An 18,905-nucleotide genomic window follows, 5' to 3' on the forward strand; every position below is an offset into this window, starting at 1 on the left:
CATCTGTTATCAAAGTCCAGTCTGACCTGCAGAATAATGTGACCAAGTGTGTTTATCTTGATGAATTTTCCTTTTTAATGTCAATTGATTTAAAGAAAATTTATCTCTAATTTAATCTTTGCAATATCCAAGCAATGGATGGAATTATCCCCATTTTTGAAGCTGGGGAAACTGAGGCTCAGTGAGAGTAAGTGTCCTCCTTAGCATGAATACTTAGAGATGGGATTCAAATCCAGACCTATCTCACACAGAAGCCAACCTCTCTCTTCTTTACCACTTGGTGCTCTTGATTGTCTTTATTTATTGCCCTAGAAAGATGTGTTCTTAAAGAAATGGGCTCAGCCATTCCAAAGTGATGGCTGCCCATAACCAGACATGCCCACTACAGTTAATTAGGGAAGCTGAACTCCACTGAGATGAAAACAGAGGTAGAAGCAATTAACTAAGAATCTCTCTGCAGAAAACAGTCACATTTTGGCTCTCCATTTCCCATTAAGAGTAGAAACCGTAGGAAAGTTACTCTCTGTAGGGAGCAGGCCAAGAAATGAGGCTTCAGTTTTTGAATAAACAACTACATTGATCTGGGAGTATGCTCAGTCACATTACGAAGTATCACAATTCTTGAATAGACTCTTTCTCCTCTTTTTTTGGGAGTCTCACACGCATATCTCCCTGTCTCCCACCTATAAATGTAAAAGGGACTTCTTATCCACTGTGAGATCTTGTTCAACCTATCTTCCTGAAATAGTCAAAATTCAGGTTTTTTTCTGAGTTTGCTACTAAATTATAGAAACCATGTAGCTTCATGCATCTAATGAGAATAACAAAAACTGCTCTACTCACTTCCCAGTGGTTGTCCTGGAGCCCAAAGAAGCATAAAGCTTTTCAAAACCCCTAAGGGCCTAATATTACAAGTGATTGCTCACAAGGTTGCTGTCAACTCTCGCCTTATGACTAACTCCCTAAGTCTCTGTACTTGACTTTTCCAACAAATCTGTCACTCTATTAATTGCTCTTGGCAGTATCATTCATTGTCATTGCTAGATGTTTCCACTTTCATAGGCTTTTTAGGGGTAGACATGCCCAGGGACTCTGCCAGCCACAGCACATAGGCTGTCCCCCAGCCACCACTAAGTCAAACCACATATGCCCTGCAGCTCCTGTATCGCCTAGAAACCTTTAATAAACCCCATAAGTAGGTGTCTAGGGACCTGGCTCTGCCACTAGGCACCTGATTTCCTAGGAGAATATGAATGTGAGATTTAGGGAGCCAGAGAAATTAACAGGAAACTTTCTTCTGTGTATGGAGGAGTGAGATTGATTCACCCAAACACACTAGGCATTCTTAAAGTATGTTTGAAAGAAAGGAAAGGAGCTTATCTTTATGGCATGACTAGCACCTGGTTCTTCCAATGTATTTTTAACCTAACAGACTTGCTGGTTTTAGCTATGCGAGAGCAAACTTCCTAAGGAAAAACAATAAAACATTTTAAAGATAGAATTTTATCCCATCAATCAAGTACTTATTGACCACCAAAAATGTAACTTTTAGCCCTCAGGCTGAAATGAATTTATACTGTTTTGGAAACATATCTGTGACATCCCCTTCACGATCCCTCGCAATGAGCCAAGTCTCACATGGAAATAGCTTTGTGAGTCTTGCAACCACACATATGGGGTTTGGTCACATTTTTACCTATTTCAAACTGTATTTTTTCCACAGAAAACAAAGAGGCAAAAAATTTGGATATTTTTCTCTATATGCCTAAAAGTGCCCATTTCCCTCTGAAGTTAGACAAAATGAAAACAAGCCGCCAGTAACAAACCACTTACAATGATCAATGGGGCAATATCATATGTGAGAACACATTGTGCCTCTTGCATATTTTCACATGTCTGTTTCTTCCATAAAAGAAAATTTGGAAACACATGTCCCTCCTCAAATACATATAAACAGCATAGACTAAAACAAAATAACTACAATGACAAAACTTAATTCATGTCTGTAAATTGTGAAGCATACACTTCACCCAGAGGAAATAAACTAGGCTATTTGTTTTTAAGCACTTTCTCTATTTTAACACAGTCGTCGTTTTCCAATGAGAGTTTTGTTAGATCTCTTATCTAACCCTCCATATACAAGCAACATAGGGTTGCTCTCTCTAGGCATGGGAAGATCAGTTTAAGAAAGGGAAGGAAATAATTCTCAAGAAGACATATTTTATACATTATTCATCCTTGAAACTGCTTATGTGCCACCACCAGCAGGAATACACATGGTAAAATTTGTATTGTATTTCACCTTGAAAATGCATATTCTGTCATAGAAGTCCAATTTCTTGAGTATCTTTTCTCATCCAAAAGATTATTAAAGTAGATTACAGTTGAAACTGTAAATTTAGGTATCATGAAAGCAGTTTTCCCCACTGTAATAAATTTCATTATGAAGGGGATAAACAAGAACTAGAAAAGATTTTATTGCTGTTTTCAAGACCCATCTTTTCTAGGAATAGAATTCTTCACTTCTAAAGATACAGGCAAAATAGTATCCAAAGGCTGAGAATCATGTCATCAACACTACTAAGTCACATGCAGAATCGTATATTTAAAATTACTTGAAATAAATTATTTTAAATACTGAATTTTTCTTGAAAAACTGACACTCCAGAATACATTAGATTAAGGTCCTCCCTAGCCAAGAAAAGTAGAGACAAGGGGAAAAAAAAGACGAAGATGAAGACGAAGACGAAGACGAAGACGAAGAAGAAGAAGAGGAAGAGGAAGAGGAAGAAGAAGAAGAAGACGAAGAAGAAGAAGAGGAAGAGGAAGAAGAAGAAGAAGAAGAAGAAGAAGAAGAAGAAGAAGAAGAAGAAGAAGAAGAAGAAAAGAAGAAGAAGAAGAAGCAGAAGAAGAAGAAGCAGAAGAAGAAGAAGAAGAAGCAGAAGCAGAAGAAGAAGCAGAAGCAGAAGAAGAAGCAGAAGCAGCAGAAGAAGCAGAAGAAGAAGAAGCAGAAGCAGAAGAAGAAGAAGCAGAAGCAGAAGCAGAAGCAGAAGAAGAAGCAGAAGCAGAAGCAGAAGAAGCAGCAGAAGAAGCGGAAGCGGAAGCGGAAGCGGAAGAGGAAGAAAAAGAAGAAGAAGAAGAAGAAGAAGAAAAGAAGAAGAAGAAGAAGAAGAAGAGAAGGAGAAGGAGAAGGAGAAGGAGAAGAAGAAGAAGAAGAAACAAAGAAAAGCAGCCAAAAAAAAATTGGGGAAAGAGAAGTTATTGAACATTGTCAATCTACAAATATTTATTGAAATTGCAACTAACATTAGAACGACAACCACAGTTATAAATAAAGAAAAGCGTATCTATCAGCATGTCATCTGTCAGTAATTCGGGCATATGTTTTCTTCAAAAAAAAAACACAATACATAATTTTTAAAGACAGTTTGTTCTTAAGCAAACTAAAGACAGACAGAGGGGTGGGTTTTGTGTGTGTGTTTGTTGTTGTTGTTGTTTGTTTGTTTTCATTTTGGACCAATTCAGGGTCACTGAATCAGCAATGATTTTCCTCACCAATGCCCATGGGAATATATTAAAAAGTTATTTTTTGAAGTGGAAGGTTGTCTTATCCCAAATGTTGTCACACTATTTCTATAAGGTTTTTCTTTGGTTATTATTCTGTTGAGGGTAAGGAAAACACACACACACACACACACACACACACACACACACACACACACACACACACAATGCCCTGTCCTCACTGTCAGTGGAGAAACCCTGTGGATTTGTGGTCCTTTTCCCATTAGTTTCTTCCCTGGGTAGTTTTTGGAAAGTTATATTATCTCCTGAACGGCCAAGGGTGAGAATCTTATTCCTTCCACGTTCTTTTTTTTAAAAAAGTTAAACTCAAAATAACTCATGGCATAAAGAAGGGCTGAATACATCCTCAGTTTATTGAGTGATGTGAAAATTGCCCATTGTTCTTTGTGTCATTTGAGCATTTCATTTCCATAATATCTGAAATGTTATTTTATTTTATTTTTTGTTCTATCTGCTCATTCAATGATCTTCATGTAGAAAGTCAGGAGGCAGAATTAAAAGCATTGTTCTTGCTGCATCTAAAGGAAGCTAGCAGGATACTTGTCATTTTTTAGAAATAAATTTCTCTCTAAATTTTTTATCTGGTTCTGAAAGGCACAATGCAGAGAGATTAGTTTTTACTGGAAACCTGAGCACTTTGCACCTCAGAAACTGAAACAATCGAGTCCTATTTTCTATAGCCTCTTATATAAGTAAAGTCAAATGAGTTCCAAGTTCTGGAAAGCAACATGAATGTCTTCTAACCTTTATTTTTTCAGAACGATTGAGCCACCAGGCTATGTCAGAGCTTCTTCTTAGATAGTCACAGGAAGATTAGCTTAGAATGGATGCTCAGAGCCAAGACACTAGAGAAGACAAACCCAGGGTGGAAACTGGACTCCTGCCCAACCCAAGGGAGGCTGGTGCAAGGGAGAGTATATAAATGTGAGAGAGGTAACTGAGATAGCAGAGTTTTTGAGATGAGAGGTCAATGGTAAATAAAACCAGATTGAAATAATCTATTTCAGTAGCTTATGGAAAAAACTAGATTGGGAACGAAAGTGTATGATGCATTCGAAGGACAATGCAGAGAGAATAATGCCAAGATGTGGTAATGGAATGAAGTATCCTACCCTGGTCATTTATGCTACTTCACTTTACTTACATGTCAAAACCAATAAATGGTCTTTTAACCAAGGTCACATGGTGCAGAAAAGTATAGAGGATTTCTTTATTCCTTTTTAAAGTTATTATTTATAATTGGATGCTTTCTTTTACAGATTTGAAGGAGAATCTCTTCCTAAAGTGGATATAAACATATACCCAATCTCCAGTTTCTTTCATTTGGCCGATCTTGGTGGTACCTCTACACATGAAATTAGTGACTTACAAATGGTATCTCGTGACATGTTTTACATAGCAAGTCTTCATCTCAAAACTTGCAGTTAGCTTCCCCTGCTTTGAGAATGCTGTCATGAACTTAGTGCAGAATTTGTTATATATTTGTTTTTATTGTCAAAGAGCTTCCAATTGAGATGGTAGAGGTTTTGCACACTCCGTTAGGGTATGTTGGATCATTGCTGGAAAGTTGTGAAGTGACACTCGATTTGATATTTGTTGTGCTTAGCTGGATTACTCCAAATTACATCATTGTTCTTGCTGAACTTCAGGATCTAAATCCTTGCTCTTCTACTTAACAGATGAATCTTTAATATTGAGTAAGTTACTGAACCTAACCATGCCTTGCTTTCCTAATGTATAAAATGGAGATCATAATAGTACCTTTCTCATAAAGCTGTCTGTGAAAAATAAGCCAATATGCCTAAAGTCCACAAAACATCATCTGGCACACAACTCTCAAAAATCAGCTATCATCATTTATATTATCATTGTTAGCTTTATCATTAGGGCTTTATCACCTGTCAATTACTAACTGTGGCACCTTGTTCATTTCTGTGTGATACAGTGCAGGAGGTGTGAAACTCAGAGCATTTGTAAAACACTGCTTAAATCTAAAAGGGACTAAGCATAAAAGTAGAATACACATATGTAGAGGCTTGTAAATAACAAATAACCTGAAGGGCTGTGGTCTGAAAATATACAGCTAAATCAATGGTGGCTTGAGAATTCCTAATGAAGAGTGATATAAGACTCTCACTATACCATATAGAGAAAAAACCCTGAGAGTACTAAGTGGTTAACTTTTATTCCCCTATCACATTTCTTTGTTGTTGTTGTTTTGTTTTTTAATCAGAGTTGTGTATAGCCTACACTTCTGTTTGCCCTGGCGTTGTCTTCTTAATACTTCCAAAGTGCTTCCTTTGCCAATTTCAGGATCATCTCCTGCTGTATTTATCTCAGATGAGACTTTTTCTCCAGTGTTTGTTTTTAATTCTTTTCCTAAACACACCAAATCACAACCACACAGTTCCACAAACTCAAACTCATTTTCTGTGAGGCTTTATCAGGAATCATCTCAAGATTGCATAACAGACTCACTTTTAATTGAAAATGTTACATCCTTAAATTCCTCTGGAGAAAGATTGCAGCATTTTCCTACAAAGCTGCTTACTGCTAGACTTTCTGATGAAGTTTCTACTTCATTCAGCTGGCTTTAAAGACTGTACAGGTTGACAGTTTTCCAGGTGAGCTGAGAGTCTTTTTGTCCCTTAGTTTATCAACTGAACTGGTATTTTGACAAAAAGGTCTGTAATTCCTCCTTACGAGGTTTTAAAATATATGTGAATCAAAGTCAGGATGTTTCTCATTGGGTTGTGAGTTTACTGCAACAGGAGTTTACAACAACAGGAGTTGCAGTAAATTCACTGCAACAAGTACTGAGGAGACTCTCTCTGAAGCCTAAATTCTTCCAAGATGTGGTCTGCATCAGCATCACCTGGGCTTCGGTTAGAGATGCAGAATCTCATGTAGGCTTTTACATGGGCATCTTGCATGGAGTTGAGGTTTGGGGTACGGGTCCTGTCACTCAGGTAGTGAGCATAGTACCCAATAACTGGTTTTTCAACACATACCTTCCTCTCTCCCTCTTGCCTCTAGTAGTCCCCAGTCCCTGTTGTTTCCATGTTTATGTCCTTGCATGATCAATGTTTAACTCTCACTTGTAAAAGAGAACATGTGGTCTTTTCCTGTTCTTGCATTAATTAATTTAAGATAATGGCCTCCAGATGCATTTATGTTGCTACAGAGGATATGATCTCATTCTTTCTTATGTCTGCATGGTATTCCATGGTGTATACGTATCTTCTGTATCTATAATAAAAGGAGAAATTTAAGAAACTAAAAAATAAAATTAAAAGATTATTATGCTTAAATAAATAAATAAGAAATGCAGAATCTCAAGCCCCACACCACACCTTCTGAATCAGAATCTCAAATTCTTTCTCATGGACAAAGGCTGACTGGTGAAAAATGAAACTTATGTGATGACCCCATGAAGTGGGACCCTTTCCGTCATTTTTTTGTTTGTTTGTTTGTTTGTTTTCTCTGTAATTGCTCTTTTTCTGAGGAAATACAGTTTGGGATGGAGGGGTGGAGAGAAGGGACTCTGAGTATATTTGATTCAGACAAAACTTATTTTCTTTTAATTGAAATGATAAGGGGAGCAAAAAAGGACATGCTTTTAAATGAGCCCCATGTAAAGATGGTCATTGCAGAAAAAATATTCAATTGCATACATAAATAGGACTTCAATGGCGAGCATCCTTCTTAGTGTCACATGTAATTGAATTTGGCTGATAAATAAGCCTTGCATCTCTTCTTTATGAGAAAAAGTGCTTATGGATTTTACATGTAATAAGTTCAAGGGATTTGAAAAGTTCTGGATGATTTGCATGCAGTGTAAATAATTTAAAAATGTGAACTATTGTTACGAAGTGAAAGCAAGTATAATCAAAATTATACTTGCAAAGCGAGTTAAATCAAAATTTAACTACAATGTTTACAGGCAACTATATTTTTAAATATTTTATCTGAGGATTATCTCAAGACCAGAAAGGCATTAACATAAACTACAAATCATGAAGGCAGGAAGTGTCTCGAAAAAAAAAATATTACAGCTAAATAGATAAATTGGAGGAAAAAGATTACTCCTGAAATGTAGATGGACTGTTATTGAGCTACATATCCTGTAATATCTGAATCATATAAGACCACTTTTTGAAGAAAATTGTTTTATTTAAAGTTTCCCATATGATTATCCTACTACCATAATTTTCATGTGATGTTACAGAATATATATTACAGTGGTTCATTATCTAAAATTGATTAAAAATAAAATGGTGATGGCTGAGTAGCTCCTGTCTGGCAAAAACCTCTCACAGATAACAACTACAAACCCTGAACAAAATATAAAAAGAAATTATCTGAAGACCCTGGAGAGAGACCAAGACAGGGAGACGCTAGAAAGAAGATGAGACTTTAAAATGGAGATAGTTGTTGTGAGTAGAGTTCCCTTGGTTTTATCCCTTTCCAGGACAGGTAAAACTCTGATAGAAAACTCTCAATTTTACTGACTTGAATAATATAAGACAGAATTTAGGGCAACTACGGCTCCCCAAAAGTGAAGGAAATAAATCTCAAAAAGAAAAGAGTCAGAGAAGAGGGGCCTCAGATTCTGTGTATATACTTATGTGTAGTCTTTCACTGACCACATAACCATGTGAATGTGGAGTCCAGGAGCACATCATACTTGTTTAATATGTATTTTTTAGTGTATGAATGAAAAGATGATCTAACAGCCATACCCTTCATAGAACATTCCAATAAGCTAGAATAGCCCATATCAAATTTATTTGCTTTAAGAGGTCTGACAGAGAAAACAGAACATCTCAAGGTAGGATTAGGGCACCTTTACTAATCTTTAAAGGAGGTTTTTCCATTGTCCCTTGTTTGACATTTGGAAGTTGTTTAACACCTGAGTAATGAACCACAGTAAATTTTGTTCCAGATGAAAAGTGTTCTTTTATGTTGTAAAGTGAAAGGATAGATGGAAAAGGATAGCTTAAAGAATGCTACAAAATGGTGCAAATGGCCATGGAATATTCACATGCCCCTTGGGCAGCCTTTGCTTATACCCAAAGGCACATACACATGCCCAGTCTGAAGACCATAGTGCAAAGGGAAACACCTGTTCGACCAAGACTGCAGGGGATAAATGACAGGGTATAGCAGACCTTAGGGACTGCCATCCTCTAAAGAACCCACACTGGAAACCTAGAAAAACTTGACAAAAATTTAAGATGCCCCCACAGGAACTCACCCAGCATTGTAAGTTTCCTATTGATGTTGGCAGCCTGATCCCTGCAGATATGTACTGATCTTTGCAGACATTTATAAGAATTGTAGTACTGTTAGGTAAAAAAGTCCCTGGAATTTATTTGTCAGATCATTGATAAGCAGCTCTTGTTTGGATACTTGATCAAATAATATTGAATTAGGAGTTAAAATATTTTCAATCGAACAACATTATAAACACTACCCAAAGCCATATTCATTTTGATTTAATAAGCAACTGCTGCTCACTTTCTATATAAATATTATTGGGTTTAAGTCCTCAGGGTGGAGATGGAAGAGGCACCAGAGACATAAAGATGATGAATCAGGTAGAAACATATTTAACAGCAATTACACGTTCACTCAATATGTAATCTAGATATACATTAAATAAAACTTACTAAAAAAAATTAACCTGGCTAATTTAACCAACATAGACCACAAATCTTTATCATTCAGTCTCTCTTAAAATGTCTTTTCCTTCAGGTAAAATATTTAGAAATTGACTTATTGATTCTTCTTCACCTGCTCAAGTAAACATCACTTCACACTCTTCCCTCTGTGCTTAAGCAAACTGATAAGAAAACATTTTTAGAAGCTTCAGGGAAATGTAAATAATTATCTTTAATCATTAGAGATCACGCTGAACATATAGCAAAGTTTACTTCTGTTTTGAAACAAAACTTGGCAGAAATAAAATTGGCAGCTTTGATTCAGTGCCAAGTATTGTGGAGTTGGTACTATTTAGACCATTTCAAAATAATTTTTAAATATTTTATTTATTAGTATGTTTGTATAGTGGGGGATGTGGTTTTAGTTGTTTGCTGTAAGTTTCCAGACATATTTATTTGGCCCTCTAATAACTAAAGAAACAGAGAAGATACTCTTCAGCCTCTTCATTTTGCCTCAGTTTTGTCCATGTGAATTTGAAAAGTGAATCAACAGTCAGCCACCTCTTTTACTGTAAAGTAGCCTGTATTGCAGCCTGCCAAAAATAGAAAAGTTGGAAGAAGAGTAGAATGTGTTTGACTTTCGCAGAATCTGCTAATGTGTTCCTTGTAAATTTTCACACAAACTGGGTAGATTATTTAATATTAATAACACATGCCCCACTAGTCTGATCCATTTTTTCTCCTCTGACTTAACTGAGAAGAGAATTTTTAACTGTCTTAAAGTAGGCTACAAAAATTACCTTTTTTAGAAATCATTGTACATAGTGGCACTTATTTGTTTATGTATCTGTCTCCCCACCAGAAGGTAACTTCTTTGATGGCAAGCATTGAACTTTATTTTTGCAGCCCTAGCCCAGGATTGGACACAAAAATGCAAACACAGTTACTGCATCAAACGTAGCCACTGTTTTGAAAAACCAAAAGAGCTTATCTAAAGTATGCATTTTAATCAAATCCTGGCAGAATATAGGAAACATATGGCTGTTATTTTTAATTCTCCTTTGCCAAATTTGTTTTACAGCAAAACAAAACTAAAACATCTCACAAAATTTTCCTTAATGTGTTATTATACCTAACCATATGAAATCAACACAGAAGTTGAATCTAATACCCCAGTTTTACCAATGAGAGGGAGAAATTGCAGTAGTTTTTTTGTGTGTGAAAGCTAAGAGTTTTTGTGCACACGAAATGTATCATGAGAATTAAGTATACCCTGAAAATGAAATATGCACAGGCTTGGCCCTTGCCAAAGTTTTCAGAGTGCTTACTTTTGGCAACACTTGCCTGGGTCTTCTCTTTGTGAACCTGTGAAGACGGTAAGTTTCTTAGGAGTAGGGACTCTGTTTGACAACTTTGGATCTTCTAGCCTACTGCCTGCAATACAGTACAAGCTCAATAAATATTTGATAAAACACATTCCAAATCTGCATTCTCTGTGATCCCCCAGCCCCTCAATTTTCCTACTCTATGGTTTCAAAGAGTGATAGGACAAAATGTGTGTGTAATCCCTTCCTGAGGTATTGGCATTTTAGTAAGGAAAACAGCTTTAAGCTAAAGAAATGAAACCCTATGGTATGTCAGGCATTCTGAAGATGATGGAAGGCATTCTGAAAGGCAAGATAGTATTCCTCAGCTCCCTGTTATACATGGTAATAGGCCTGTAGTGCAAATGATGCCAAGAATAGTTCATGGTGGATTTTCAGTTGCTCAAAAGTAGGACGTAGGCCATGATCATTGCTTTTTGTTGTTTCCACAGATAAGCTCTGGTCTCCTTTCTATTTCTCATACTTAAGGTCTTCCTCTACCCCCACCACAACAGAAAAACACCTCAAAGCATTGCTTACCTATTATAAGGTTGGTCTTTTCTAAAAAACAAAAATTCCAAAGCAGTTTACATTTGGAGGCACTCTTTGCCCCCCATCGATGTTTCTTGAGCATATTACCACACAAGATTTCCTATGTTATGTAGATTAGAGGAATTTTCTTAAGTGTCCTTGAAAAATATAATAGGAAATAAATTCACTACTGAACATCTATCTTCTATGAAGTTTTGCGGTTGACTTGATTTATTAGACTAAGGAAAACCTGTGTTCTATAATTCTGATTCCATTTTTAATCAAATTATTATAAATGCCCTTTGGGGCATTTTGTGGAAAAGATAGATTAAATAGTGTACCCAAGTAAAAAACTGAAGGATCCCTTCCACTTGAAAGTTACATACTGCTCAACAAACTGTATGTTTTATTAAAACATGAACTGGTAGTAAGGGCACTGAATAATGATATGACTCATTGAAGCCAAAGTGGATAGTATGGCTTTTACTTACATATCATTCACAGTGGCAATTATCTCTTTTTATATTAATGAAGAAAATAGAGTATAACTCACAAATTTTATCTATTTTTGGCTTCAAGTATTCCTTGTTTTACTTGGGAGTGATGCATTTATATTATTTGAGTGCAAATTTTTGTCTTGCAATTTGGGAGATCATACTACTTACACAAAATTACACTGGTGTGACTTATCTTTAGAAAGCTAGTGGAAAGTTGCTTAGCTTATTTGATCTGATCTGAGTGACTTCCTTAATACCCCATGCTGCTAATTAAGAAACCATCTCAGAATGGAGGTAAGGACTAACCCTAATCAAGAGGCACCATCATTTTGTTTAATGCCTGGTTTACTCCACCCTTGACGGAAAGGTTATAATTAAGTCAGGGGCTGTATGACAATATCTTATTCATGTTGATACTCCCAGAGCTAGCTTAGTTCCTGGATCATAGCAGGTGTTCCATAAATGTTTGTTCAACGTAACTGAATTACCTTGAATATCTTGGGCACAGGATTCTTAACCAGGGGCCTAAATTAGAAATTCTGAAAAATAGTTTGAAAACAAAAAGAGAGATGAGGTATGGTTCTGTATATTTCTTAAAAAATTATCAGGTGACACTGATAAACCACCTTAGTTATGAAACACTGATCTAAGTGCTAAACTATTTTTGTAAAAAATTCTAATAGCTTGATCACCTAGATATTTCTAATTATTTTCATGAGGTGTTTATTTTAAAAATGAATAGACTGGTGATTTTTAAAATTTATGTGAGCTTTTGAGGCCTTTAGCCTCCAAGCAATATCTTATGTCAAACCCAAATATGGTCAATTCTCATTTTTATTCATGAATTCCACTTTTGCAAACTTGTCTTTTCCTATAAATTATTTGTAACCCCCAAATCAATACTCCTAGCAGATTCACTATCATTCACAGACATTCACAGAATGTCCAGAAATTGGAGCCACCTGATGTGCAGCTCCCAGCTGAGGTTAAACAAGGAAATGCTCTCTGTGCCTTCTTGTTTCAGTTCTCACACTACGAACAAATGTCCTTTTTGTGGTCTATTTAGTGCCACAATTTTTACATTTTTATGAATTTGTAAATTGGTTGGTGATTTTATTGTTTTAAATAGCCCCTCAAGCATAGTATTGAAGTGCTGTGTGATGTTCCTAAGTATAAGAAAGCTGTGATGTGGCTTACAGAGAATATGTGTGTGTTGGAGAAGTTTTCTTCAGGTAAAGTAATAGTGCTATTGGCTGAGAGTTCAGTGTGAATGAAGCAGCAACATATGTCAAATAAGGTGTCTTTAAACAAAACACATAAAACAAATTAGCTATCAATTGCTGGGTGAAAATGTTTGTGACCAGAGGCTTACAGGAACCTAACCATGTGTTTCCCCTAGGAGCAATGGCTCAGTATTTGCTATTTCAATTTTTGAAGCAACTTTATAGACCATAACTACCAAAAATAACAATAATTAACTGTATATAAAACTTGAAGCCAAAATTGCTCTGGGTGACAAAGGCATAAGACCATCATCTTTGTTCTCTTCCCATCTTCTTCTCCCCAAGTGACAGCCTCCAAAACATATGCTTAATTTCTGGATCCAGAAAGAATACGGCTTTTAAATAAGAATAGTCTTCCAAATGAATCCAGAGTAACAACTGAATTTCACATTTTATTTATATATTTGGGTGTTATGTAAATATAGCAAGTACTTGCTTAGAAAATACAAAACTAACATTATATTAAATCAAATAATCCCAGTTAGGAAGGTAATCAGATGGGGGGGAGGGAAGCCAGTGCTTTTCTGAGCCAAATATAAATTACTTTTAGATTACCTGGTGTTTTTAATTATCTGCACCACTGTACCACTTTGGTCAGAATCAGAGGTTGATTCTACCTCTGACAATGTCATATCTGCCTTCTCCTGGGCCCAGGGGGCTTTTCCCTATGTTCAATAAACCTTGAAAGAAAAGGAAACACAGTAGAATATCTGTTGGCTCAGCACAACAGGTTCTGAGTAAACAAATTATTACTCTTATGCATTAAATAAAATGTATGGTTTGGAAAAGGTTGCTACAGTACTGAAAGTCACTTCATGGCTATCTTGCTTTTTAAGGAAAAGGCCTAAAATGCAGTCAAATTCAAAATAAAGTAAGAAGCAACATAATGTAAAACAGAGTATTTGGTAAAATAATAGTAATGCAATTAACCACTCCCTAATACCTAAGATTTTGAATGCTAAATTCTGTTGTCATTATTGTTGTTGTTATTGTTTTTAAGACATAAGCACAGCTAAGTACCCTCAGTCAGACATCCTCAACTAGGGACATTTTGCTCCCCAGGGGAGACTGGGCAACATCTGGAGACATTTTTGATTGTCAAGAGTGTGTGGGAGATGCTACTAACATCTAGTGGATAGAAATTGGTTATACTGCTAAACTCCCAACAATATACAAGGCAGCCCCCACAACAACAAAAAAAATCTACTCCAAAATGCTAATGTACCAAGATGAAAAATCCTATTCCAGGAGTGACTAGTAAATAAAAGTATTCCATTACTCAGTACAAGCAATGGTTATTTCTAACAGACAACAATATTAATCTGACTCTTCCAAAGGTGTGGCTCCTACATCTGCGTTGAGTTCTCAGCAAGGATGTCATCCTAATCTCTGTGCCCAGAGAGCACTTGATCCCAATATACAAACCAAGGCTCCCATATGAAAACAAAAGCATAAACAGCAGCTAGGCTCAGCATATCTCCTGGGTTTATACATGAAATTTATCACCTGACTCTCTCCTCTTTACTGCTAAAGGAACATCATCAACAAATCAGTGAATTTCAGGAGCAGCATTAAAAATATATGGGTTATCTGCCTCATTGGCCATAGAAAAGGGGCCATAAAAGTCATGCATCAAATCCTTAGATGGTGCCTAAGATTATGAGTCTGACAAATTGCAGGAAAATGAACCCATCTGTGTAAGTCCCCAGAATGCAACAAGGAAGAACGTTTTGTGGACTAGTTTTCCACTGGCTTATTTGGCTATTTACATGTAATAGCAGTGATCTGTGCATTCACTCTGATTTGTGGGTATAGCAGGTGGCACATGTTTACAGATGCTTGGGAAACTGCCTTGCAAGCTGAATGCAGATACTTTGGCTTCTTTTCACATTTGCTCTGTGCTCACTGGCAGATCTTTACCTATGTCTTTCTCTGAGTATCTTTCTTTCTTTCTGACAGGTGAGCTGCAAGATTTTGCATTTTTTCCACCAGTACATGATGGCCTGCAACTATTTCTGGATGCTCTGTGAAGGGATCTATCTTCATACACTCATTGTCGTGGCTGTGTTTACTGAGAAGCAACGCCTGCGGTGGTATTATCTCTTGGGCTGGGGTATGTATTTTCTGCAGCTAAGTTTTGAGTCACTTTCACCTCTGTCTGTATGCTTTCAGTCTTCTTCTAGTCTTGGTCTCAGAGAATAGAGTCAAGACCCAGGTCCTTCAAGGAATGATGGAACACAGGTACTGGCAGGAGTTCGGTCTCCAAAAGACCTGTAGAAGCCTTTTAACAATCTCAATCCAACTGTGCTGAACATGAGGGTCTGCACAGAGAAGGAAGATAAGGGTGACTTCCAAAGGGTAACTTCAGGGAACAAACCTAGCTAATGATGGACACAAAATGTGCCCTGATTGAGAGAAGATCTGATTAGGCCTCCTTCTGCTTTATTCATCACATGTTTGTAGAGCAAAGGAGAATTTCACATTTTGAATTATGTACCTCCCCTACCCTGGCTTCATCTTCCTTCGTCAAGAACATTTCTTCCTGTCAATTCATCAGCAGGATTCCTCCCGTGAAAGCTCAGGAAGTGGAGTCCAGCTGAGAGGCAGATATAACCACAAGGGCTTCCAAGTAGAGCCTGTGTGACATCATAGCACATGGCATTGGCTCGGGAAAGCTTAGGGCTGGATTGTTTAAGCTGTGGCTGCTTCTGTACAAACTAAGGCAGGGTGCTGAAGTCCTTCAGGGATGCTCTAGAATTGCTCCCTTTCCCCCAAGGCTGCTGAAAGTCCAGCTCCCCCTGGTGGAAGGGAACTGAACAGAAGGTGAGGCAATGAAAGAAAATAAATGCTGCGATAAAAACACATGCTGCCTTATCAAAAAAAAAAAAAAAGTTTCAGCCTTACCTTGAAACTTCCATACCAGAGGAGGAACTCGCGGGCCATCCCTCACTGACTATAGAGCCAAAGGCTTCTCTCACCACATCGACCCCACATGATGGGTGACTGTGACTCTGAGAGCAGAGGCTGTGGATGGCCTTCAACTAAGCTTGCTCTTTAATGCAGCAGGCTGGGGAGCCCCTACAAATACTGGTAAGAGAAGAGAGGTGTAGTGAGGAGGGAGGATAATCCAAGGGATTTTTTAAAAACATCACCTTTTGTATTTAAAGCCCTGCCCAACAGGCATTGTCGCCAACTTTATAGAAATGTGCTTGGGAAGTCATATAAGCAGCCTAGAGTCTTTCCTGCAGTCTGTAAACTGCAGAAAGGGGCTGGTGTTATGCCATACTGGTTTCCATAACACCCTTACATAACAGGAGTACATGGTTTTAACCAAATGCATTGCCCAAGCCCAATGGGATAATCCGATAATGGTGGGTCAATGGGGCAGATAGGCAGGATGCCTCAAAATTGAATTGATGATGTTACAATTATTTGGTTGCAAGCAACAGAGTAAGATGTTCTAACTTAAGCAAATACAGAGAAGTTGTCAGAATCTAGTGTATCTCATGGAATCTAAGGGCAGAAATACAGTCAGGCAACTAAAAGGGCTGTAGCCTGGGACCAGATAAGCCAGGAGCTCTCTCCCCCTGCCTTTTGTCTTTTGTTTTTCCTCTGCGTATCTGTTTTTACCCTTCTCTTTCTTTACAGACCATGGACCACAAGGTCTCTGCTCCCTCCAGTTTTCATAGTAAATACATCCTGCCCCAAAGTTTCCTGAGTACACATGTTTCTGTTCCAGGCACTCACAGAAACTAAATGCCCATCTTTAAGTTCCAATTCTGAATAGCAGGACAAGAAAATCTGATTGATCCAACTGAAGGCAGGTAGCCTACCCTGGTTCAATAAACTGTCGCCAAGAAAATTGAGGGGGATGTTGTCACATAGTGTGAACATGTCTAGAGATTGTGAACCCTCCAGCAAAGGACTGAGAAAGGGGTCTTTGTGAACTGTACAGGCTGTCTAGGATACGCACCAGATCACCTCATCTGCATGGCTGCTCCCTTATAAGGAGAGCAGCAGCTGCACCCTGTTTCCTTAACCATCCAGTGAGGTTAGAAATCAGGCTATCACTATCCTGCTGGTTCCACATCAGGTAACAGGTTCTCCTGCTCTTTCCTGTCCTAAAACAGGTCAAAATTTACTCAAAATGGTCTTTTACTATTTTTTTTCTCTTTTAGCCCCAGCCTTCCACAGAGACTAATCTTTCCTTTCCCTGGCCTTCTCATCCGTATGTACACCCTCTCAACAATTTCTAGATTTCCAAATCTGGTCATGCCAAGAATAGACTGGATACAATTTAATCACTCCAATGGCAATTCTGATCATCACAATCATAATAATTGGTGCTGATCAAATGCCTTCCAGTCAAAGACCTGAAAATAACATTCCACCCCAAACACACACACAAACACACACATACTTTCTGCCAGATTTATTTCCTTTGAAATAAAATCTGTGGTATATTTCTTTTACCAGTTTTGATTGTTCAAAACATCTATCTGCCATACTCAGAAAATTTTTCATGGGAAAAAAAGGCTGTAAATGTATTCTTTCTGTGACATTCAGCAGAGACAAGGGCACCCTGGAAGGAACAATTTATGCTGCTCTTGGAGTATACTGGTGCATTGTGAATTAGTTATAAAACTTTTTGGCATCGTCGTAGACAGCTCAATGAAGATATCTGCTTAAAACACATAAACAATTCAAAGGAAAAAAGGAACAAGCTGCTCAGCTGTATCAAAAACAAAGGCAATGATAATAAGTAAATTGTTTATGTGATACCTTAAGCTTCTGTAATCAACAACCATTTAAAACTTCATTCGAATGATTCAAGTAGAATCCCAAAGAACATTACACTTAGTAAGGTAAGCACAGAATGGGGAATTGCTAATCAATGGTTATACAGATTAAGTAATGCAAGATGAGTAAATTTTAGGTATCTGCTGAACAACATTGTGCCTATACGTAACAATTTTGTACTATGCACTTCAAAATCTGTTTAGAGGGCAGACATGATGTTAATTGTTCTTGCCACAATAATATAAAAATTTAAATTAAAAAAGGAATTAGAGGGATTTGCACTTCTGTAGATGGACTTTTGGAAAGATAGTCAACCAAATAGTTCTAAAATATGTTTTTAGCATGCCAAAGCTAAGACTATCTTTCTACATGCACACACACACACACACACGCACACACCAAAATTCCACCAAACTCATTACTGTTGAAAAATCACATTGCCAAATCTGAACTCTGAGAACAAAATTGACATATTTTAAAGCAGTGGGTTCTTTCTTAGAACTTTAAGCAAGCACTATCTTTGGATGGGAGGACAATGGGTGAAATTAATACCAATTAATTTCTCAAGAAAAAATCGTTTCACAGAAACTTTATAAAGTTTAATGGAGCAAGAGAATAAGTCTCTTCTGGATAATATTTTTATTGTCCTTTGAAAAAATTTTTCACATAAAGAGAGTATGATAGGTTCCAAATTTTACAATGCCAGAAAAAAAGCAAAATCTACATACTTTTAAAAGATTCTTGAAAGTTACACTGCAGAAAATATGGCCCAAAAAAGCCCAGTTGTGTTATAGCACCTAATTTGTTTGCAGGTGATGTAAAGCCCATTCATTTAATTCAGCTGTGAATAATGTTACCAATTCTAGGATTTGGAACCAATCTCAAAGACTTATAAGAGACATTGTAAACATCAGCCACTGGATGAACAAGTATCTGCTGGTGAAATTCTCCCCAACAGAAAATCAAAGAATGGTTCTTTCAGTAGTTGCTCCCTTCCAAGTCTGCATGGCACCACTTAGTAGTCGATTTCTCTCCAATTGAAGTAACTTCAAATACTGAAGTTTAGTTCTCAGGAAGATCACTTATTTTGCAGCCCTCTCCAGACTGTTTCTTTGCCTTGCCTTGCTCGTTTTCCCCTTGTTAGAAATCAAGGGAAGGAAATTTCCCCCATGGACTTCTATA

At 37.2% G+C, this 18,905-nt stretch overlaps 1 protein-coding gene across 2 annotated transcripts in view; it reads left to right on the forward strand.

Moving 5' to 3' along the window:
* CALCR (calcitonin receptor) overlaps positions 1–18,905 on the forward strand; it is a 152,996-nt gene that overhangs the window by 118,689 nt on the left and 15,402 nt on the right. For both annotated transcript variants that reach the window (XM_054495353.1, XM_054495354.2), the window contains one exon: positions 14,883–15,036. In XM_054495353.1, coding sequence (XP_054351328.1) covers positions 14,883–15,036 — 154 coding nt within the window. The remainder of the gene's footprint in view (positions 1–14,882; positions 15,037–18,905) is intronic.

This window comes from Pongo pygmaeus, chromosome 6, assembly GCF_028885625.2.
Source record: "Pongo pygmaeus isolate AG05252 chromosome 6, NHGRI_mPonPyg2-v2.0_pri, whole genome shotgun sequence".
Classification (NCBI taxonomy): Eukaryota; Metazoa; Chordata; class Mammalia; order Primates; family Hominidae; genus Pongo; species Pongo pygmaeus.